This window comes from Lampetra fluviatilis, chromosome 1, assembly GCF_964198595.1.
Source record: "Lampetra fluviatilis chromosome 1, kcLamFluv1.1, whole genome shotgun sequence".
Lineage (NCBI taxonomy): Eukaryota > Metazoa > Chordata > Hyperoartia > Petromyzontiformes > Petromyzontidae > Lampetra > Lampetra fluviatilis.
In genome coordinates, this window is record NC_136275.1 from 36,777,163 (window position 1) to 36,801,448 (window position 24,286).

Below are 24,286 nucleotides of genomic sequence, written 5' to 3' on the forward strand. Positions count from 1 at the left end.
CCTCTTGCCCGCATTCCTCTCATCTCCCGCCATCCCTAACTCGTCTCTATCTCTCTTCCGTTATCTCACTAGACACAAGAAGAAGAAGACAAAGAAGCGTATACATTGAAATGAGTCGCATTTTTTTTACTTAATTTCTTCTTAGGGGCTCCAATGGGCCGGCACTACCATTTGACTGCAAGGCCTTACACTTGTGGGTCTTTTTGTGTACATACTTAATATATTTCTTTTTTATCTGGGTTCACGGCACAAATTGAAATAGCTCCTTGTGGTTGGCACTCGCTGCTTGCTTGCTTGCTGCTGCTGCTGCTGCTGCTCGTCAGCCGTTAAATCACTCTAGCGGGACCTTGCACGCGAGCCAGTGGGATCAGCCTCTTACTGTCGCATTAACAAAATCGGCCGTCTCCAGGGTGCCGCAAGTGTACACGCACGCAACAAAGACAAAGATCACCCGTATAGCCCCAGAAGCCTGTTGGGGGACAAGTGCTGTTAACGAGCGCCTATGAAGGCCGGCACGGCACACCAGGTGGTGGGTGGCCAACAACACGCCCGGCCCCCTTTGTCTCCCCCGAGTGACGATGTTTACACATCGCACTGGTGAACTTATTGAGGCTGAGTCGACCTTGGGGAGGCCCAGATCTGGTTCAGATGATCGTCGCTGGTTGTTGGCGGGAATCGAACTCGTGTTCGTAGCTCAGCACTCTAACCGCTGCACCACCGCTCCTCCCCCCGCGCATATACGCAAACACACACGCAAATATATCGGCACAGAGACACGCCGGCGCGTACTCAGGGACACACCGACACGCTCATACACGGACACACGCGAAGACAGAGGCACGCACACGCACACGCGCGTGACTCGCACCCCGACACGCGCTCGCACGCACAGAGACACGAATTCGCACGCGGGCAGCACGCAGCCGCGCGCGGAGGTACCCGCACACCGCGAACACTCCCCGCCCGCCGACACGTACTTAGGGAGACATTCCGATGGCCACGCTACTCCCAGGACCCAATCTCCGTGCCCCTCAACAGCCCTTAGGCTCCTTTTAAATTTTTAAACAACTCGCCCAGCCCACCCCTCCCGCTCCTCGGCGATGCGTAACCTCGGATGCTGCACGATGCGCTGGGCTTGTCAGCTCAACGCGGGACTCAAAGCGCAACGTCGCTGCCGGTGCCGACATGCGGACCCAGTTCGCTCGGGGCTGGTTTTGTCAGCCGCTGCCGAGACAAAGCGGGCGGGGAAGGGCGGGGGGGTAGGGATAGGCGGGGGGCCCAGCGGGGGGTTATTACTCCCCCACACCCAGCCACTCTGCCCCCCCAACTCTGCCTCCTCGCCGCTGTGCTACAGCTGCGCACCGTGATTTCTCGCGTGTTGGTGCGAGCTTGCGCTCGCGGCGCCAGGCAGAGCTCGCTCAACGCCACCATCCTCCTCCGCCCTCTCTCTCTCTCCCCGACGCCGCGCTGCGCTAGTCCACTCGGCTCGAGCGCGGTTCATCTGCATGCAGAGCGCGGGGCATCTGTGGAAGCTGCATTAACATGCGGCTACCGTATTTGCTGTAGCGAAAGCGCCTCAATCCCCGACACCCGAACCCCGCCCCACCCCTAGAGCAACGCTAACCCGTCAACCGCCTCCAAACACCATCACCCTTCGCCTTCCATGGCCCCCACCACCGGCTCTCGCTTTAGATCGAGACGATGTCGACGTCTGAGTGCACGCGGAAGAGAAACGTTGCCGAATGACGCAATGCTCCTCGGGGTGCCCGTGTGCGCGCGCGCTCTCGCCGCTCGTTTTTGATTGATTGATGTCCTTCATTCAACTCGGGGAGAGCCCATCGAGATTCATTATCTCTTTTGAGGAAGTGAGACCGGGTTAAACGTGGTTACGTAAGGACAATTCAATGTTGCGGGGATGTTTTGGTTTTCAAATCTGAACCGTGGCACTGGAGCGCAGTGGAAGAGGCTAAGTCGCTGGAAATGAAGATATCGCTGGGCCTTTAGATTCGTCCACTTTGCACAGACATACAAACAGAGGCCGAGCTCTATGGCCAAGCCACCAGAGGAATTCACTGAGCGGACTCAATGCAAGAGGGGGTGCTTGCTAGCCCATTGCGGGCCCTAAGCAGAAATGATATAAGATGACAGAAGATATCTAGACAGGGGGTAGTGATGTGGCGAGATGAGAGAAATATGGACACTAGATGAGAGAAAGAAGACGTACAGATGAAATAGAAATTAAGTGAAATCAGAGAGATGGAGGCACGCGCCAGAGATGTGGTGAGTTGAGGGTACAGAGTTGCATACAAGGTAGCGATGAGATTCAGTTGGTCTTGATTTTCGATATTTCACATTTGTAAGGATTTTAATTTGAGTTGACCTTTTGATCACACATGTTGTTTTTCACGAATCTGTGTTGCACCTTGAGCTGCATGGGGCGTTCAGACTCTGGCCGCAGGAACTGAAGCGGCCGCTTCACGCTCACGCCACACCGTGTAGCTGTCCAAGGTTCTGAACTGCACCATACAACACGTTTGGCAGCCAGTGAACACGTGGGTCTCACTGCCCCAGAGATCAATGGCACCGTTACTCATTTTCATTGGCCCCTAAGAGTATGCCCAGAGCCGGTCGTGGAAATTCCCCGTTCCCAAAGTGGGGGCTAGACTGACTGGTCGCTTTCACCATCATCGTCAACCAATTCAGTGCTGCATGAAAGCCTCCTTAGTTCGACACGTTCTGTCGACGTTTTGGGGCATTGAGCAAGGACAACATAATCACTGAACATTTTCTTGGTCACAGTAGCCGCAGCCAAAGCGAGAGGTAAATTGAATGTGGTGTACCGTGTGTATACGTATATTCCGGGTTTCTTTTGAACTCAAGTAAGTGGCACGTGACCAGAAGTAGCTACAGACCACGGCGAGAGGGATACTGGATGTGGTGTTCCAGTGCAGAACTATTTTCCAGGTCACCGTCCCGGTGAGACCCATCTAACACAATGAACACCGAGACACGAGTTATTTTCACGTGGCATTGGGCCCCCGCTGTGCCCCCTCCCGCACAGATCTGTCTTTAAGAGCTCGCTTGCACGAGCGGTTCCATCGTAGACGCAGCCGCGCAACCGTCACGTCAGCTTCAGACGAACGCCAAGCAGGGGGGTTTACACCCAATCCACTTGTTACCACGCTGGTAACAACACACCGCGCTTGATGTGAACACGTGATGATGATGATGATGATGGGTGAGAGCATAGCCATGTTGTTAGCACGTGTACCTCCTCCCTCTCTCTCTCTCTCGCGATGTCGATGTTTCCCTTTTGCGGGGGGCCCACGGAGCTCCCCCCCCCCCTTTCGATGCTTTAAAAAATGCACGCGGTTTGACAATGCGCGGTTTTGGCAGCCCTCCGAAAGAGTGCACGCACACACGTGATTCTCGGACATCAAACTTTCATTGCGTACTCTACACACTCGGCCCAATCAATTTTTAAACAAGGGAAGGAAGGGAGGGGGCGATAAAAATAGAAGAAGAAGAAGAAGAAAATATATGTAATAATGCGTTTGCTAAAATGTGTACAGAGTGACTTTTGTCCAGCTATTAAATATTCACCGTCTTGGCGAAATCGCTTTGGACGATGGCCAAAGTGCTTATTCCCACCGCCCACCGCGCCCCGCCCCCCCCCCCCCCCCGTCGTTTCGATGCATTTTGCGGTGTCATCGTGTGAATTGAACCGGATTTTCCTCGATAGTTTTTCGCGAGAGCGGGTCAGCCAACCCCCGCTGGGGGCACGAGGATGAGAAGGTAGCCGCGGGCTCGTCATAACCGCTCCCCACGCACTGCGCCACCTCCACGTGCTCGCCGCTCGCCGGCGATAGCGGCCACTCGGAGCGGAAGGGCCGGCCCAGCGCGATTTGTACCTTCATTCATGTATTCATTCATGCGTGTTGCGTCGGCGCAACGCCCTCCCCCACCCCCCAGCCGCCCTTGTTTGGCAGAGTGAACAACTTAATGCATTGATCGACCTGGGTCCTGTTGAGGCAGGCACTTCAGTGTCTGTAGCGGGTCCCTACGAGCTACGAGTTTAAATGGGTAACAAACGCTTTGCCATGTCTCCGTCTCCATCCCTTGGTGCTGGTGCTGTCACAGCACAGGGTTCCGAGGCAGGGCGACTCCTGGCTCCAGGCTGTACAGGCGACTAAAGTTCACCCTTTGTTTTTTTTCTCACAATTTTGGGCGAAAATGCGTGCAGGTGGATGGTGGGTTAATTGATGATTCGCAGAGGAAGGCAGCGATTGAAGCTGCTACTGCTGCTACTTTTTCCGCACAGCTCAGCTGCAGCTTTACAATTTAGAACCTAAATTCGCACTCGAGCAGAAGGAAGAGCGATGCACGCCATCAGTTAGGTTGCTTTTTTCCATCGCTGCTCTGAGCTGTGCGATCGCGTGATCCGGCCGTGCAATTGGCCGCGTGCCCCTTTGCGTACACCCCGAGGGTCTACTCCTCGGCGAAATCGACGACAGCTTGCAGACGATAGCCACACATAATCCTACCCCCGCGCGCCGCTATTAATGCCCTCCAGCGAAAAAGCACGCAAAGTCGCGAGGCCGGGCAAACGGAGCAACGGGCCGATCCCCGACCCGCTGCGACGCACGGAAGCGTCTCACGCAGAAGGGGAGAGCGTGAATTAAATGATTGTGATGTGAACTATAAATTATTTAATTTTGTCGTTCGTAATGAACGTCTGTTTCGGTGTCACGCCGAGTGAAGGGACCTCCAACGGAGGGGCTTTTGCATCACTTGCTGTCGATTAGGGCGGAAGGCAGGGGGAAGAGGCAGTCGGCGTGAGTAGCGTTCACGGCGATTTCTATTTCGAGGTTGGAGAAATGTTTCGGCTTAATTTGAGTCGAAATCTATTCGCACACGTTGAGCGATTCGCCGCTTTGCAAACCACACACGTTTCGCTTTGCTCGGCGACACTCGCATCGTGTCCTGTGAGTTAAGCTTCATTTGCAAACTTATAATCCTCTTAATAATTGCCCATCATTGAATAGAAGTCGGCCCTCGTGGCTTATTTACACCTACAAGCTTTTCTCCGAAATATGTAATGGGGCGGTCCTTATTTTGAATAGGATCACCTTGTTTAAAAATAAGGCGCTCCAGAATAGGATTGCCCAAACATGTATCCTCATCTGTCAAAATACGTCTCAGGATTTGGGATTGTTTTTTTTGTCGTAGAATTATTTTATCCCAAATGACTGATGTTCAAGGCTCGCTAATGCATATATATATAAACATTTTCGTATAAATGTCATCCTGTTCACCAGTCACTTACGTGTTTTGAAAGGGTCTGATTCATATGTGTCCATCTATTGGTGTGCCCACGGTTCCAATGAACGTGTCTAGAATAGGCGATACACACCGATTGCAAACGTTCAGCTCCATGCACGATGTTATGTTGCTTATTAGTATTATTAGCCATACACACAACTCTCGTGTGGTTTCCAGCTGTGTACCTCTCATTAAAGTTGACATTGTTGCCGACTGTGCAGCCTTCATTCATTTCCTGAAACTCATTTTGATTGGTAGCTAGAATCACTTTGTCATCAAGACATCTTTATTTTTTTGTATTCCACTTGTTTACCCAGGGAAGGCCTCATAGAGTCTCAAGACTGTTTTTTTTTCAGAAGGGTCCTGTCAAGTTTTGGCAGTGGGAAGGGGGGGGGTGATGTTGCTGAATGTCGTCCCAATTAATTCATTTGCGGCTATTTTTCAGTATGGGGTGGTGGGTGGGTTAGCTCTGGGAAAACAACAGAGAACCAGGAGGCATCTCACGCAGAACAGGGCAAAGGACAAACACACTGCATACAGAAAGGAGCCTGAGTCGGGAAGATGAGAGACAGAAAGAGGAAGACGTGGATTAGAGAACGTGCCTCAAGTCTGAAACATGGTACTCGACCTTGGTAGGACACATCACCTTGAAGGGCTGATGGCTGCTGGTCGACACTCAAGATGGAGTGGCCATGCCAGGGTAGGGCACTTGCCTTAGAGGACGTCACGACACGGAGGGAGGGACGACAGCAGCTCAAGTGCAGGGACTGCTGGATGGATTGTTGCGTCGCAAGACCGTGATGGACAATGGCAACTGAGGAAGTCCTTCATCCAGCAGTGGATATACCATGCCTGACAATGGACGTTTGCGAACAACTTTACTTGAGCAGCATCTATCATGTTTGACATGTCGGTTCAGTCATCCTTCTAGAGAGGCCAGCGAGATGGAGTGGAAAATAAGAATAGGGGACAGTTGTGGCCGAAACGTCGTGAGAATTATTTTATTATGTTTTATTTTTATTATTTTATTATTTCCGTTCTACGTGACTTTACCGAAAGAACCAAGAAGAGGGGACATAACTTTACACCATGGAGCTTGATGAGAATTCCACTTGTTTAAATGTTTTCTGATTACCAGTTTCAAATTGGCGAATGCTTAGTTGGCTAGCAGTAGCCATTGGGTATCAAAACCACCCTTTAAATTTAAAATGGGTTTGTTTATTATTGAAGGATTTTTGTTATTCTCATCAGGCCCCATGGTGGACAGTGCCAACTCTTATTATCCACTTTTAAGAAGATAATTGTCTGATACATCGCCCATGATATCTTTATTTTATTTTAAAGCCACACAGTGTTACTGATGAATATGTTGAGGTTTTTTTTGGTGTTATTAATTATGCTTGTGCACCACTGCCAAGACAGCAGCAGCAGCATCACCAAATAATGATTTTATTTGACAAAAATCAGCACTCACCTCCTCCTCATCCACCTCCTCCCTTCCACCTTTCTCGACGCGCAGGGTGGTCACGCTCGAGAACCAGCTGGTGGTGATGATGGCCGCCTCCGGTGACGCCGGCACGTACCACGCGCAGGTGATGAACGAGCGGAACGGCGAGACCAAGACGGGCCCGCCCATCGTGCTTACCGTGAGAGGTGAGCGCGTGCCAGCCGGAAGGGGCAGCTGGTCGGAGGCGACTCCGAGATCAAATCAAATCACGAGCACCTCTCTGCGTCTTTGAGCGGTGATGCGGCCCGGGGGTATAGCCCATCCGCCCGCTTGTGTGTACGTGCGTGTGTTGGGCTTCTTTCGCACCGTACGTAGCCAACCGTGCTAATGGGTTGAGCAGGAGGAATGACAACAGAGGTTCAGCGGGTCGAATTTGCCGGTCCGCTCTGGGTTAATACTGCGGTGTTTGTTAACCATAAAATGCCACTCGCCGTCGAATTCACAGTAAAGATTGCCGCGGCGTCATTCTTAAACTGGTAGGCCATTGCGTGCCTAATTTGCCAACATTGAAAAAAAAAATGTGTCCTTATGTTAGTCAATTGAGATTATGTGTAGCAACATAGCCCCCCTACTGATAAAACTACTGCATCACCCCCTATCATTTTATAGCACAGACGAGAAGAGTCTGCCAGCATGGGATGATGTTGCTATGCGGATTTACGCTATTAGGTAATTTGTGGGTATTTTTTAAAATATAATTGGCAAGCTTGAACTTGCGACACTGGCCCACATGGCCTACTGTTGTTTGAATACTGGACATCTGTGAAAAGAGCTTCATAGCTCATCGAATTCCTCCAGTATAAATATTCTGTTTCTGAATAGCGTCACATGATCTCCAACATCCACCGTGAAACAGACGAATTTCTTCTTTTTTACGGCTTAATACACCCGCAGTATTTACCAGGCAGGCCGCTGGGCACAAACCACAAAGCTATGTAACAAGCAGGCACCGCGCTACAGCTCGGCCACTGATGGGGGGAAGAAGTCTCGTGGGATTCCTCCCACCGCTTCACCTCACCCCCACCACCACGATGACCTTTGTACAAAAGTGAAAAATGTGAGACCTTTACTTACCGGTGGCTCCCAAGCTGAGAAAATCACTAGGATTTGGGAAATGGCATTGTCAGTGGGTGGTTTTTCTGTTGTTGTTGGCCGTATGAAGAGGATGGAGCGGTATTGTCGTGAGAGGGAGCCTCAGAGACCGGCGCTCTCCTTACATTGGCCTCTCTTGCCAGAGCAACGTGAGGTTGCGGCTAACGTTCATGAATTAACGAATGAAAATCATTGTCTTTAATCCATCAACTTAAGGCCAGCAGTACACATTGAAGGCTTGCGTTTGAAGGCCCCTTCCAACCCCCTCTGTCAACGTTCGTTCAGTGACAGGTCACTCATTCTACTATGCTGCCCCTTATGTCCGCAATGGCCTTCCCCCCTGTCACCCGTGCTGTCGACTGCCGGCCCCTCTTCAAATCCAGGCTCAACGCCGTCCTTGTGTTGTCCCATCTGGCTACGTCTCACCAACAATAAATCTGCCCACCGTTTCCCGTCCCGCGTTCTCAAGGTGCACCGGCATTTAAGACGCCTTTAAATCCACATCGTATTCTTTCGTATTGCAATCGCAATGTGTATTGTTTTCGAGGTAGCAACGGGGCACGCTTTGGTGAAATTGGTCTGAAATGCCGAAATGGCATGTGTTGATGTCAAATTAAAGCGCGCTGTAGGTGAAAATAACAGCGAGGCTACACAGCCCAGGTCCAGCCACCAGCTGGCCTCCCCAATTAAGCTTCGTAAACCGATGCAAAACAGCCGCGAGATTCATGCGCTGGACTTTTGCGCTCAGCGTTAATTGGGCATTGCGGGTGCGCAAGGGCACGGACAGAGCAGGGGGCAGATGCCAAGGCCACGCTGCATCTTCATGGGCCCCGTAAGCCCGCCTTTATCCCCATCAACGTCACGGATACACACAGCGAGGTGGCATGCCGTTGCCAGCAGTGTGCACAGGCTACCGAGTGTGCAGGCGGTGCGACTGCACCGGGGTCCAGGGGACGGAGGGGTGAGAATTAGATGTCAGGCAACGAAGAGGGTGGGTAGAATTAGGATGGGGGAGGGGGGGCATGCCGACCCTGCAATGCACCCATACTGCCAGTCACTCCGGTCTGTAGACCCCATAGCATCTGGCTTGCCACATGACTCTCCTGTCAGTGGTTCTTCACTGGTGCCTATAACCTGACAGTGATGTTGTTGTGCACCTAGCTTGGCACTGGTGTCGTAATGGCTGTTATTATGTTAAAGGAAAATATATATTGTCGTAACATGTTTCTCAGCATCAGCGTATATAAGAAATGAACCATATACATACAGCCTGTCACCAAATCATTAGTAACATTCCTGATCTCAGAATATTTACAACTTAACTATTTTATGTTACCAGGTAAGGCCCACTGAGCTGTATAGCTCTTTTTCAGAAGCGACCTGGCTACATATGATAACTGAACGCAGTGGCTTCTCATCACGTGGAAATGTATAGCAGCCAAATACTGTAAACGCGTGTTTCTAAATGTGGAGAAAAAAACCGGAGGACCCGGAGGGAAAAACCACGCGACCACGGGGAGAACATGGAAACTCCAAATATACAGCGGACGTCAGGGTCGGGATTGAACCCACGACCGGCGCAGGCTTTGGAGTAGGCTCTTATCCAGCAGACGATTAACAATAGGCATTCACACCTACCGAAGTGAAACAGGTGAGGTTAAGGTGCAGCACTGCAATTGCGTGTTCACGCCGCTGTTGGTGGAAGGACATTGACAAACGAGGGCGTCCGATGGAGAAAGAGAGAACCTCAAGATAACATTTGGCCGACTCTTCCGCACTGGTTGGACTGCGTGAACAGAGGCGGGGGGGGGGGCGGGGGGTCTCAGAAGAACTTGTCCGCTTATTTTCTTCCGACTGCCCCGACAGGGATGATCGAGACTGCGACCTCTGGATCGCAAGTCCGGCGTTGCCAACCATTGCAAACCAAAGGCGGCATCCCTAACCCGCAATGCGGTGCACCGTCCATTTGCAATACAAATGCAGCCCTGGTAGAGCAACGTCTCTTATAGTTGGGACTCAATATGCCTTTGGAGGTCAGGAGGTCAGGAGGTGGGGGGGGGGGGTGGCAGCTCTTTAACAAGAGACGGTCGCGAAGTTATCAGCCCTGCTTGGCTGCCTCGTGCATTACCGCCCTCACAGATTAGGCTCTCGGCCACGAAAATAACGCGCCCACTCGATTGCAACTTTAAGATCAAGAGCACCTCCTGCAAGACAACTGGCAATTCAGACGCTCGTGCCGGGGCTGGTTGCATAAGAAGCATTTGTTTGGCTCGGTGGAGGGTGGAGGGGTGGAAGGAGGGAAGGTGGGGTAGATAATTATTTACTTTTTTTTTGCTCTCACCAAAGCATGACAGCAGCACGATAGTTAATCCTTCAGTCCTCACAACCCACCACCCCCGGGTCCTGCGAGGACATGGCACAGATTTGCGGCAAATTGGCAGCATTCACGCGGCAGCCACTCGGTCAGAAATAACTTGCAAAAACGTGTAGTTTTTAGCTTGTCTTCGCAAATGCGATTTCTCAATTCCACCTCCACTCCGTCAAATTACAGCCACATTCCGACGGCTGCCTCTGCAAGTCACTCGGAGTCACTGGCAGATTTAATCCGCTGCCACTGACATCGGGGGGGGGGGGGGGGGGAACCGCACTGTCAGATGCCGTCATGTTTGAGTGTGTATGCGCTCACAGTGCATCGGCGATAGCAAATGTTTGACTTCAGGAGAAGACCGAGCGTACTTTGCGTGTGTTTTCGCTAAAGACGTTTGAGTGACAGCCATGAGAAGGGGCCGTCTTTTGGCACACGCTGTCAGTCTCGTGATTTTGTATTATAATTCTTTTTTTTTACACGACTGTCGAATTTGTAGAGAATCGTTCCAACCCCATCGTAACATCGTCATTATCAGCGTTGTCAGCCGTGCTCCATCCATTGCTGGATGATAGCAAGGCCCTGAGAACGATTGTTGAAAGGCGCATTATCAATTGAAACTAGTATTCTTTTTTAAAGCATCCACCGAGCCGTAACCAGCCGAGGTACACACACTAATCCGATGACTTGTCCCGTTGTCTCGCTCCGACTGACCTCTTCGGTTCTTTGATAATGTTGCCAATTAAAGGGCGTTACATATTAAATTGGTGGTCACACGTGCAGCCCCGTATCTAGCTGAGAAGAAGCGTTCGCGAGTACCTCTCACACTCCGTCAATACTAAATGTTTTCCTCTGCGTGCGAGCAAAATGCAATGCAATATTGTACGAGCAGGGCCCCGTACTTAGATGGAGTGCTCATACCAATAACATCTGGCAGGTCAACAGCGTTTCACAAGTCTTAGATATGTAAACAAAAGCAGTGCGTGAAAAAATCCAGATCTTTTTTTTTAACTACGCAAAAGTGACTTTCAGGCCAATGTAATTAATATAACAGGGCAACACGAGAAAGCCAATACAGTGCAATTGATCCAACCACGTGGGAAGACAGAAGCTCAGTGCAGCAATCCGTGTTGCTGTACTGCATTTTTGTTCTGGCCACAACGCAGCCTCGGATAAATAAACATACAGCAACCCATGTTTTGCGCACAGAGGTCGTCCAACCTCATCCGCGCTCCATCCAGGCTCGCGTGACCTCCTTAGCTCGCGAGATTCGTCGAGATCGGGCGCATTCCGACGTGAACGGGGTCCCTCCCAGGCGTCACTGCCTCCACGGCTCAGCCAGCAGTACAATACCCAAACATCTGCACAGACACACAAATATCAAACAAAGATCCCCCATATAGCCTTAACACACTGTAGGGGCAAGTGATGTTAGCGAACACCTATGAAGGCCGCAACAGTACACGAGGGGGTGGGTGGCCAGCACCACGCCCGACCGCCTTTGTCTCCCTAGTGGTGATGTTTACACACCACACCAGGTACTCGTTTGAGGCTGAGTCGACCTAGGGGAGGTCCGGGACCGGTTCAGATAATCGTCACTGGTGTTGGCCGTGAGCGGGAATCGAACTCGGGTCGCCGGGTTCATAGCGCAGCGCGCGAACCGCTACACTACCGCTCTCCGCACAGACACACACACAGACACCTGCCTCTAATTAGTCGGCGCCTTGACCACGCGTGACTCCGCCTTGGCACAACACTGCCCTCCCGTGTCGGCATGAGTGCTGGCAATGGGGGTAGTGGTGCTTTGATACGGGGTGGACCCGGTATAATAGTCCGGGCAAAAAAGAGCTGCGCCAAAAACATCGTTTTGCATATTTGAGCTACTTACTGGTTGGCTCAGCTTTGGCGTCGAGCACTTACCGACACACGCCAGATGCCTCAACTGATGCAGGAGCGGTAACAACAACAGCATCACGAAAATAGCAACAATCTTATAATGTACCCAGTGGTGCGTTAAATGGACGATGTTTGCTGTCATTGTGAGGTGCTCTATTATGAAGATAATTGGGCGCATTATTTGCGGAATTAAAGAGTTATATTGGCCGCGATGAATTTTTTAAATAATAAATACAAAGACGCGCTTCTAGAATGCATTCCAACAGCTGCAACGTAAACTCCTCTTGCGTCTCACAGAGCGCAGATGGATTTTGTGTGTAAGTACGTACACACGTGCGATTATCTATTCGCTCACTCACTCACTTTGTTATGCGTCCCAACTAAGACTGTGAGACTGTTGATTCATATCTCTGCCCGTCTGTCCGTCCGTCCGTCTGTAGCAGGGGGTTGCGAAAAACTCTCGCTAAGAATCATGAAGGGAGCTTGCGGGTAACATTGTGACACCTGGCCGCTGTACGGATACTAAAGTGACATTATTTATCGGGATCATCCATGGTCTATCCACTGCTGGATGAAGCCCCGTCACCTGCCATAATCTTGCGATGTAAAAACAATCCATCTAGCATCTGTAATATATAACCGGTAATGGAATACGGCAGAGGGTGAACGCGCGCTTGGACGTGTTACAGAATCCGTGCGTGTGTACGAGTCTTCTTGGTCTCATACAACAGTGTACGGGCACTGTGTACACCATGAGTCACGAGAGAGCAAAACAAAACTAAAACACCTCTCTCTCTCGCAGGAAGCGCTTTGTTGTTGAGTCCGCCCACTTAGCACGGAGGATTAGCGGTCAGCAAACGTTCGCAGCGAGGAATTTGCCTCCAAGCTCGAGGCGAAGTTACCCATCGCTGTCACTTCGCGAGCAATTATCAGCACGTAGAAAGAAAATGCCCCTAAAAAAAATCCCGACTCCCCCTGCAATTTCTATAACCTGGAGTCCACGAGAAACGTTGGCAAAGATGATCCAGTGCTATTGTAGTTGTAATAGTAAGTTCCGTTGCTATGGGGGGGCTTAGCTTCGAGAAAACCGAGCAGATTGATCAAAGGGTTGCGCTTTGATTAATGTGTCTGGGATGGAGGAGGCTTCTGCTGTTGATATGCATTCCGAAATCTGGGCAAAGCGTTGGGGACGGGGAGGGTGCGGGGGGGGCAGTAGCTCTAAGGGATATTTGGGGCGGGGGGGGGGTCGTGGGACACACACACAAACAGACTCATCGCTTCACCCCACACTGAACGGAGCGGTCGGTAGAGAGAAGCAAAACAAGCCGCCTCTGTGGCAAGGTGGAAAAAAATGATAATCTTGAAAGAAAACAGAAAGAGAAAGTTGCAATTTCATCCGTGCTCCCGTGGGTTCTAATTAAAGAGAAGCGAGTAGCAGCGCTGTCTTCCCCAGCGAGGCTCGGGATCTGGGGGGGGGGGGGGCACGTGAGGGTGGGTGGGGAGGGATGGGGGGCTGGGAGGCTGGTAGGGGTGGGGCAGAAGGGGTGGGGGCTGGGAGGGGTGTCGGGGGGGGGCTTAGAGGGTGTGGAGGGGCCTGGCAGGGGCGGGGTGGATTGGAGGGGTGATGGAGTTGGGAGGAGGTAGGTGGGCTGGGAGGGGTGGGGGGCTGGAAGGGGTGGGGGGGCTGGGATGGGTGGGGGCTGGGAGGGGTGGGGGGCTGGGTGGGGGGGGCTGGGAGGGGTGGGGGGCTTGAAGGGGTGAGGGCGGCTGGGAGGGGTGGGGCTGGGAAGGGTGGGAGGGCTGGGATGGGGGCTGGGAGGGGTTGGGGGGTTGGGAGGGGTGGAGAGCTGGGAGGGGTGGGGGGCTGGGTGGGGGGGCTGGGAGGAGTGGGGGGCTATAGAGGGGGGCTGGGAGGCGGTGCTGGGAGTGGTGAAGGGGCTGGGAGGGGTGGGGGGGCTGGAAAAGGGGGCTGGGAGGGGTTGGGGGGCTGGGTGGGGGGGCTGGGAGGGGTGGGGGGGCTGGGAGGGGTGGAGGGCTTGAAGGGGTGAGGGCGGCTGGGAGGGGTGGGGGCTGGGAGGGGTGGAAGGGCTGGGAGGGGGGCTGGGAAGGGTGGGGGGGGCTTGGAGGGATGATGTGCAATGGGAGGAATGAGGCAGAATAACGGCCGGCGCCGGGAGCGAGTGGCTGGGCCCGCGACGTGAACGCAGCTCCCGTGCAGCCCCTTGATTGGATCATAAAGCAGCAGTCGACATCCCCACCTGGCCTCAGCAAAAAAAACACAGCGAGCATCCACCCTTACGGGAGGAGGGTGGGGGGAGTGAGAGAAAAAACGCAACACATTCTCCGCTCCAAAGGACAAAATTAATTTAATAAAAACCTAAACGTGAATGGATGGTTCCACGCTTTGGTAGCCAGGCTTAGTAACAAACTTTCCAATAGCACAGTTCCAAATTAAAAGCATTTATATATATACGCGTAAGAATGAAATAAAACCACAATGTCACACTCCCGTGCGCGGGCGCGCATCGGGAGAAAGAAAAAATGTCAAAATTACCGAAAATACCATTTCGTAGTTTCGCTGCACAAACATTTACATCGCGACTCTCACTCTCCTGGCGAAATGCAAAGCGCTGCACTTGGCATAAAACACCGGCGAGCTTAATTCTGTTTCTGACCTTTTTTTTCTTATTTATTGTGGGCTGAAAAATTTAGGGTTGGCACAAAAAACCGCATGTGTGTTTACTATATTTATGTTTTTTTGTAATGAACAGTTTTATCACAAGTCCCTACTAACGAAGATGTTGTTGAGTCACTTTGGGGAGGAAGACGCGCGCTTATCACAATAACCGCTTGCACGTGAATGCAGACTTTGTCTGTGAGGCTCGCGCGCGCGGTGTACGCTTGAGCAGAGGAGCGTTGCGTGTGCAGTGCATTTGTGGACGACAAAAAAGCATCCCCTAAGCCCGTGCGGTAACGGAGATCAATGCATCAATTTCAGTAGGAGCTGTCCAGGGCTGAGCTCTAAAAATTTTGCCCTTCCCCCCTCCGCCCACCTCCCAATTGCTTTTTGGGTGGGGTGGGTGGATGGTAGTGGGATGGGGGGGTTTCTAGGGTTTTGAGGGACCCTGAAAATATTCCTTGAAAATGTAAGCCCTGATGGAGGTTCATAATGAAAGTGGGCACTGTAGTATTTACAGGCAGGTAGAGAAAAGTCATAAGTGGTTTTCCTACTCAAATGAGCATTAATGTGGTCCACGTGTCCGCTTTTACAGCCGCCAGCAAGTGGTGGAAATGTCACATTGCTATGGCAGGGGCGAGTCTCTCCATAGGACGACCACTGGAGAAAGGGATGATGGCCTGAGACAGACGACAGAAGACACACGATCGGGGGCTAATGAAATTAGCCGAGTGAATTGTGCTCGAATAATTAATTATGATGACGATGATCATAATTGGTATGGTAATGATTGTGATTATGATTTATGAATTATCCAAACATCTTCGTGGCTGTGCTGAGAAGCCTCGGCAAGAGTGTTGTGTATTCACATCGAAGCTGTTCATGTGATCATCAGTGCGCTGAATGTTTTAATAGTAATGAGCCCTTAACGGAAAGCGCCAAGTGTTTTTTTTTCTCACTGACCACAGCATGGCTCAAACCCATTTTCACATTTCTCACATTGCCAGGTTTCAAAATGAGATTAATTTCTTACCTTCCAACAATCTGTCACCTGTGCGGGTGAGGAGGGGGTAGAATGTTTCACTAGCATGTGCAATTAATATGGAAGCGTAATTCACACAATACTTTTCTTCGCCTCTTTAACACTGCGAACTCTTGCGATGCAAATACACAACTTATCTACAAATGATATCATTGAAGTAGTCCTTCGCCATGTGACATTCCAATCGGCTCCTATTAAAAGTCGTGGTGCAGCTGTTGCTATTCCATGCTCACGTCCCTGCTTTGTGAAGGGCCGCTCGTAATTTGGCCTACTCTTCACATGCTTGCCAGACGTCTTGGAAGAGGTAGGAGTAGCCAAACCTCACCTGTTCACCACACGAAAACCCTGCGATCGTAGACTAACTGCGGCGCAACCCATTTATATCGCTGCCGGGTGGACAGAGACGGCGGCGAGAGGGAATTCAACAACCAAAACCTGCGCCGTTGTTTCAACTGCGGCACTGGGAGATCAAATCGAAGCCGGCGATCACTCTGGATCGCAATTCAAGCGTGCTGACCGTTAGCCCACGGCAGGACTCCATACGCTTAAATCATTGTTGTTGTTTTTGTTTTAACTTCTGTACCGCGTGACGATCCGTGGGGCTCTCACTCAACCCACCATTAAAATAGGGCGAACGTAAAACTGAGCAGATACTTAAAAAGAAAAAAATTCGTAACTCGACACAAAATATACCTAGGTTTTTATTATTATTTTTTTTGAAAGGTGTGTGCCATAGTTTGTCCCAGGTGAGATTTCTTCTGGTTAAAAGTTTTAATGAGTGCGATTGATTGCTTAGAGAGAAGCCACTGCTGCTGTTGTCATAAAATTACATCAAATTTTTCCTCCCCTTAATGCCCCCCACAGTGTGAATATCCATGCATATTTTATGCATCTCTTGGTATGACTGTATTTATTATTATTTCTTTGCACCTCAACAACATAGGACATGTCATTGTTAGTGCGGATGCGAAGCCTTGAACATGAAGCGTGCTTTAGTGCTTATTAATTTGTCTTGTTATTAAGCCCCGCCTTTATTTTTTTCCCACGTATTTTATTGTTGATGTTGTTATTATTATTATCATGCATGTGTAGTTCTGCAATCCCGGACGGCTTTTTTAACATTGTCCAATAAATCTCGACACGACGAAAAGTGCCAGAGATAAATGTGCGGTTGAAGTGCTGTGTTCCTGCAAAACATAACATTATTTCATTGAGAGAGGGATGGGAAAAAAAGTTATTATCCTCGCCTTAATTGGGTGGAAGGTTCAGCGATCTCGTGTACGAAAAAAAAAATTCGGCTTGAGGATTAATGTAGCAAAGTGTGGCCATGTTTTTCACATCATTAGGGCATCGAAAAGTTATCTTTGCTTGAGGTGCAAAGGTCTTGGAGGGGTAGAAATGAAAGTTAAATTGACAGCTTTGCCATTTTCGTAGATAATTGTTTTTCATTAGGACTTGTCTACGTGAGCGCTGTGTGGTAATAAGGACTGTTTGGCCCTGGTCATGTGTCTCTCTCACACGCGCGCAGCATTCCTCTCCACGGACGTACACGCACTTACACCGCTATGTCTCTTGCCGAGCGCTAACTAGTTAGGGACCATTACTGAAAGGTAAAGGTACAGCCCTGCAACGTAATTGCTCGCGCCACTTGCTCGCAGAATGGCCTCGAGAGGGTATTTGGTCGACTGTTAGGGTTAGCTCACCATACGCAACCTGCCACAATCGACGAACGATGTACAGTTTATTTATGCTGTGGGGTGGGCAGAGGTTGAGAGGTGTGGGGGGAGGGGGTTATGAAACTATAGGGCTCACAATTACCCCGCGGGACTAACATGACGAGCTGGCTCTTTAATTTCTCACTCAATATTGTGCTGGTCGCCGGTAGGCTGGAGTAAGTGGCACGTGACCAGTATTAGCTACAGCCAATAATTATGGTGGATGTGGTGTGCATGGTGCGGAATATATTTTCTGGCCCAGACTGACCTGGCTGAAATTAAGTCCTGTTGCGACCAACGGCCGTTGTGTTCTCCGTTTTTTTTGCCACCAGAAATTCTGTCAAATCAAAATTGTCGATCGGTGGCGCAGTGGTTGGCACACTGCGATGTGTACTCAGTGGCCTCGGTTCGATTCCACGGACATGGTTCAACATCAGGGACGAGTGATTTTTTTAACCAGTCATGCGTACCCCCCACACCAACACGCACTCACCAGCGTGGTGAAGTGTGACTGTCACCGCACGTGGAGCCCTGCATCTTGTCGTGAATTAAAAAAATTAACCCGTTTTTCACTATAAATCCTTTATATGCGTGGCATCGGTTTTATTTTATTATTCATTTCTGTTTTTCTTGAGTAAGAGTTTCATTTTTATCACATTGGTATTTTAAATTAAATATGAAAAAAAAAATCCTAAAAAGTGGAAAATTTAGGAAAACATTTTTCACGAAAATAAATTGTCACGCACAACGAGTCTGTGTGCAAAATGTCAGCTCGATTGGATCACGGGAAGTGGGTTAAAAAACGACCGAAAGATTTGCACGGTCGTAAGTGCGCAAGCAAGCAAGCAAGCGAACTTAATATAAAGGATTTAAAAAATTGCCGCAAATCATTTCCAATGTTATTAGTATCTGATTACAATTTATACTGCGCATCGGTGCTAGGTGCATTGATAATCACATCGCAGGATCGTGACGACGGCTTGGGAAGACCTTCATTCAGCAGTGGATCGATCGAGACTGATGATAATGACAATGATGATGATCTGATTGCAATACAATGAAAACATTTTTTTTGCCAGCAGTTTTTTTTTATTGCTGTTGGTCGAGAGCAAACAAACAACAACAACAACAACTAAGACACATGCACGCGCATACAAAATAAATTCTGCACGGCTCACTTCATAGCGTTGATTAAGTTGCTGGGAATGCGGCTTTTAGGCCAAAGCTGGCACGTGGCTCGGCACGGTTTAGCGAGCATTCCCAGGGTCAAGATCAGGGGTCTCCCAATCACACAGTTCAGCAACATTTTTTCTGCACACATTGCCAAAGCCGTATATTGTGCACACAAAACCCAGTGGAGCGTGGGTGCGCGACAACAGTGGGTGCGTGTGTGTGTGTGTGAACTTGCGTTGAGCGATATGTGAGCGTGTTCATGGGGAGCAGTGGTGGAGCGGTGAGCGCGCCGCCCCTTAGAGCCCGGCGACCCGAATTCGATTGCCGCTCACGACCGATAACAGCGGAGAATATTTGAAACCAGTCGTGGTCTTCCCGCCTAGGTCGACTGAGCCTTAAATGAGTGCCTGGTGCGGTGGTGTGTAAACGTCAGCGCTTGGGGAGACAAAGGCGGCCGAGCGTCGTGTTGGCCACACGCACCCTCGTGTCCCGTGCTGGCAATGGGGAGGTGTTCGCTTGCAGCACTTGCCCCAACAGTCTATTATTAGGCTATACAGGGAACCTTTGGCTGTGTGAGTGTGCGTGCGTGTGTGTCTGCACATTATTAAAATTGTCTAAGGGAAGCAATATTTGCTGAATGACAAAAAAAGGCCAAAATGCGTTGGGCCAATTGCGCCTGTGTCAGTCTGCGTTAGCCTTGACAAGCGCCCGCGGGCTCAAACCGACGCATCCGTCGTTGCTGCCCTTCGCAGGCTGCGCGCGGTCATCCAGCGGTGGCAGTGTCGTGAGAAAGCGGTGAGAGTCAGAGCGTTAAGGCAGTCGGGGTTGGGTTTGTCCCTCGGCATGTATAAAATACGACAATAGCTTCAGCATTGACGCGAGCGCTCATCTCCTGTTTATTACGGCCAATTCCACATTCCCATGGCAGTGGGGCGGGGGGGGGGGGCGGATGTAATCCATTGAACCACCGCTGTTAACTTTTGCACAACAGTTGAAGTCATCCTATCGTCTCCCAAAAGGACGAGTGGCTGAGTCGACCCCGAACAACCGCGATTGAACTCGCGACCTTCCGCTCGCCCTACCGCTGCTGAGCCACCCTGGCCGGTTCCAGGATTAGTGGCCCACACGCAGAAGTTCGCGGAGCGGTCCCGTCATCACGCAAGCCATCCTTGCCCGCTGTCGCCAAAAGGGGCATTTTTCACGGGCAAAAGTTACGCTTCGATCGGGACAAAAAATAATTGCTAAGTGATTTATGTTTAGTATCAAATCCCCTATACGTGCATACTCTGCTTGCAGCCGATTAATGACGGCCTGTCCCGTGCGTCTGATGTTAATCATCGTTGTTCACTCTCTAATGATGTCTATTTATTATTATTATTATAGTTGCTGAGCACAGACCCATGGGCAGAAAACTCAAGGGGGGGGGCAGTGAAAGACATCACTGTTGAAGCTGTAATAGATGAGAGAGCAAAACGTTTCTTAAATTGAGCGAGGCTGTTGTAGGGGAAAAGAGAGGGTGGTGGGCAGGAATTCCAAAGTGGAGCAGGGCAAGGGAAGACGCAGAGAGAGAGAAGTGTTGTGACAAGCATTGTTTGTGGAGGGTGCGTGGGTGTGTGCAGCGGTTAGCGTGCTCCGCGTAGAACCCCGTGACCCGAGTTCGATTCCAGCTCACGGCCAACACCGGTGACGATTATCTGAATCAGTCCTGAGCCTCCCCTAGGTCGCCTCAGCCTCAAATGAGTACCTAGTGTGGTGTGTTTACATCGCCATTAGGGAGACAAAGGTGGCCGGGCGTGGCCACCCACCCCCATGTGTGCCGTGCTGGCCTTCATAGGTGCTCGCAAACAGCACTTGCCCCAACAGTCTGTTTAGACTATACGGGGGATCTTTGTGTTTTTTTTTTTGGTGGAGTTCTTGTGTTGTTGTGACCTGCAGTGTGATGGTAGTGGTGGTGGAATACAGCGTGGATGAGATGAAACAGTCAGACCTCAGCGTCGGTGGAGGATTTTAATGAGTGAGATGCACAGGAAAACGTGGTAGTAGCGCTAGAAGAGCAATGAGGAGGGGAAGGACCGCAGTGAGTGCTGGATCATCAAAAGATAACGGTATCTGAGTGTTGAGTGTTTGTGGTGCCACACAGTAGGCTGGCGTAAGTGGCACGTGACCAGTATTAGCAACAGCCAATAATTATACTGGATGTGGTGTGCAGGGCACGGATTATATTTTCTGGCCCAGACTGACCTGGCCGAAATTAAGTCCTGTCACGAGCAACGGCCGTGGTGTTCTCTCTTTGTGCCACTAGAATTGCTGTCAAATCAAAATTGTGGACCGGTGGCGCAGTGGCTGACGCACTGCGATATGTACCCAGTGGCCTCAGTTCGATGCCACGGCCATGGCCAACATCAGGGACGAGAGATCTATTTTTTAACCAGCCATGGTTACCCCCCCCCCCCCGCACCAACCCGCACTGCTGCTGCGTGAGCTCAGTCTGGAGCGGCGACGTCGCTGAATGTTTTACGACTGGACACATTGCGAAAGACCCAACGCAGAAGATCCCTGGGTTTGATCACACACGAAGCTCATGGTGATGGAAGATGCGGAAACGTGACGCGCAAAATGTAAAATTAAAAACTCTCCAAGAGTGCGCGACTGTTGTCATCCAGAACAGACCATAAAATATATAACGACGCAATGCCCGATCCGCAAATACGAAGGAGATACATCACAGCGATACGCTCCGCGACTACAGACGCGGTTATCTGGCTTGGCCACCTGAATGTGAAATTGCAGTCGATGCTCTGCATCTACATCAGCCGTGCGGAATTTTAAGAAGAAGATTGGACGCATCGCCACCTTAACGGAGCAGCCCTCCTTGACAAAACTCTTCCACTTTTATACAGTGCTCGAGAGAGCCCATCTTGACCACATGAAGGCCTACTCTTCCTAAGGCATTGTGTAAGAGGCCGAAGTGCCCACCCACGCTTTATCCCACCGCATGCAACCAACCGCTCGCCGACCTGCAGAGCACCAATTCGTACTGCTGGGTGAGCAGAGGTGGCGAGATTATTTTTTTTTTTAAACGTGCCCCGTTGTTTCAACCGAGGCGAAAGCCTCCTGGCGGCTCTGCCAGTGTTGTCGGTCGTTCGATCGATCGTTGCTGAACCCGCAACAGCCCTAAAAAACCCCTCCGTGTCAATCACGCTCGCAAACATTCACGAGGAGGCTGCGACACACGAACGCGTCGTTCGCGTCTAGAATCGCGTTCCGGGCTCACGAACGATCGCGCCTGCTGCAGTTCAGCAAGGCCTGTCACGCGCCTGCCTGTCAACGTGTGCGCGTGTGACGGAGTGCCACCAATAGCTGCAAACATTTACGATGTAGATTCAAGACAACATCTCGCTGTGAGACGCGGTAAAAAAGGAATACACATTTCATATATTTTTACATTGTCACGTTTGAACATTTTCCGGCTTTGTTTGCCTTGGGCATGCCGTGCGGTTAATTTACAATTACCAGTCGACGCTCATCAAGATGAAGCTTAATAACTTGTGACAGCGCAAGATAGTCGATCGCAAGCTCTGCTGCTATGAGAGCCGAGCCTGACAGATGTTGACGAACCCTCCGATTATTTAAACCATTACACGGGCAGGTTCACAAGAGGCACATATAGCGGCAATTACATCCATGATTCACTTAGCAATTTCAAATGTTATCTTCATACTTGACAGGAGCATGATCTGATTTTTAGGTGCCTTAACGGGAGGTAAACAGTACAAAACTTAACTTTTTTTTTGTGTATGCATGAAAATAAAAGTTATCATCAACGTCATTGCTTGAGTGAGCGGTTTGGCGCAAACTTGTTCGATAAAATGCGGAGGAAATCGGAATTTTATTATTGGACAATTGTTAGAGTATTCATTCAATGAATCGACAGCGGTGTCGTGTGTGGCTGGGGTAAAGTGTGGGCAGCTCCCTCATCTGACCAGGGTGGAATAGTCGACCAAAAATCCTCCTATAGGGGGCTCTCTATAAGGGGAGGGAGCCCAACACATCCAGCAGTGACGCGAGTAAAACATGTCAGCACCTCTTCCGAGACGTCTGGCCGGCGTGGAAGAGCAGGCCAAGCGCTCTCTAGAATTCCCTCTAGTGCAAGCACTTGCGTCAGCGGGTAGAACAAGCAACTGCAGGCTTGCGCCGCTACAGTATTCGTATTACTACTACTTGTTAGAAGACTGGTACCTGAAGCGCGCTGCTACTGGGAGAGCGACGCAGCGTTCGCCACAGTGTGTGGGAGGCAGGGAGCGTACGCCACAGCTCTGCATGCCTCCCGTTACAAGACCTCTCAGGCCATGGGGCCACAGCACCCACTACCAGCCCCTCTCTCCTCCCCACCGCCCCCCCCCCCCCAACACGGCCACCAAACAATCGCTCCCCTCACGATGCCCTTCCCCTCTTCATTATCGTCATCAATATTTATGACGGGAAAACGATCAAGAAAAAAAATAAAAAAAATTCGCCCGCATGCCCGCCTGCCCGCTAACTCCTGAAGGGTAGCCAAACGCAGGAGCCACAGTATAAAACTCACACCATCTGGACCGTCGCTTTCATTATTTCATTTTCGCCACTCTCGTGTTACGCTCAACACCGGTGGCTGAGAAGGGATCGTGTGCTCGAGAGAGAGAGAGGGGGGCGGCTGACAAAGGAGCACTTCTCGTAAGGACACGAAAAGTCGGGGTGGGCGTCCGTGCGCGGGTGCGTGTGGGTAGCGGTGGCAAAACTCCCGGCCGGCCCGCCAACACCAGTGACAATTGTCTGAAACGGTTCTGGGCCTCGCCTAGGTCGACTCAGTCTCAAATGAGTGCCTGGCGAGATGTGTAAATATCGCCACGCGGGAGACAATGGGGCAAAAACGTGGTGCTGGCCACCTACTCCAAACAGTACCTGTCCCAACAGTCTGTTAAGGCTACACGGGGGGGGGGGATTTGTCTTTGACTTTTCTGCTCAAGGTGCACCTAGCCTGGTACAACGCCGTGGGGGACGTCAACGCCACTTAGTGACGAACGGCCGTTGTTGTTGCGTTAGTGTCCTCGGGAAGGGGTGGTGTCGCGGCTAGCGCACTTCGCTACGAACCCGGCGACCCGGGTTGGATTCCCGCTCGCGACCAATAACATTGGGCGAATATTTAATCCGGTCCTGGGTCTCCCCTAGGTTGGCTCAGCCGTAAAATGAGTACCTGATGCGGTGGTGTGTACACATCAGCACCGGGGAGACGAAGGCGGGCAGGCGTCGTGCTGGCCACACCACTCGCTTGTTCACCTTGTCATCTGCTCATGAAACAGCACTTGCCCCGATATTCAATGTAGGGGCTACATTGGAGATCTATTTGTGCAATCTTCCACTCACTCACCGCCGTTCCAACTCTTCAGCCGCTCAGATATTCCTGACATCCTCACTCATCGCGAGTTGCCACACACAGCCCACCCTGTTGACTCTCACG

General features: G+C 50.9%; 1 protein-coding gene across 6 annotated transcripts in view; it reads left to right on the forward strand.

Moving 5' to 3' along the window:
- Positions 1-24,286, forward strand: part of LOC144935147 (protein sidekick-2-like) — a 477,776-nt gene that overhangs the window by 278,689 nt on the left and 174,801 nt on the right. For all 6 annotated transcript variants that reach the window (XM_078861598.1, XM_078861616.1, XM_078861625.1 and 3 more), the window contains exon 5: positions 6,842-6,975. In XM_078861598.1, the coding sequence (XP_078717724.1) occupies positions 6,842-6,975 (134 nt within the window). The remainder of the gene's footprint in view (positions 1-6,841; positions 6,976-24,286) is intronic.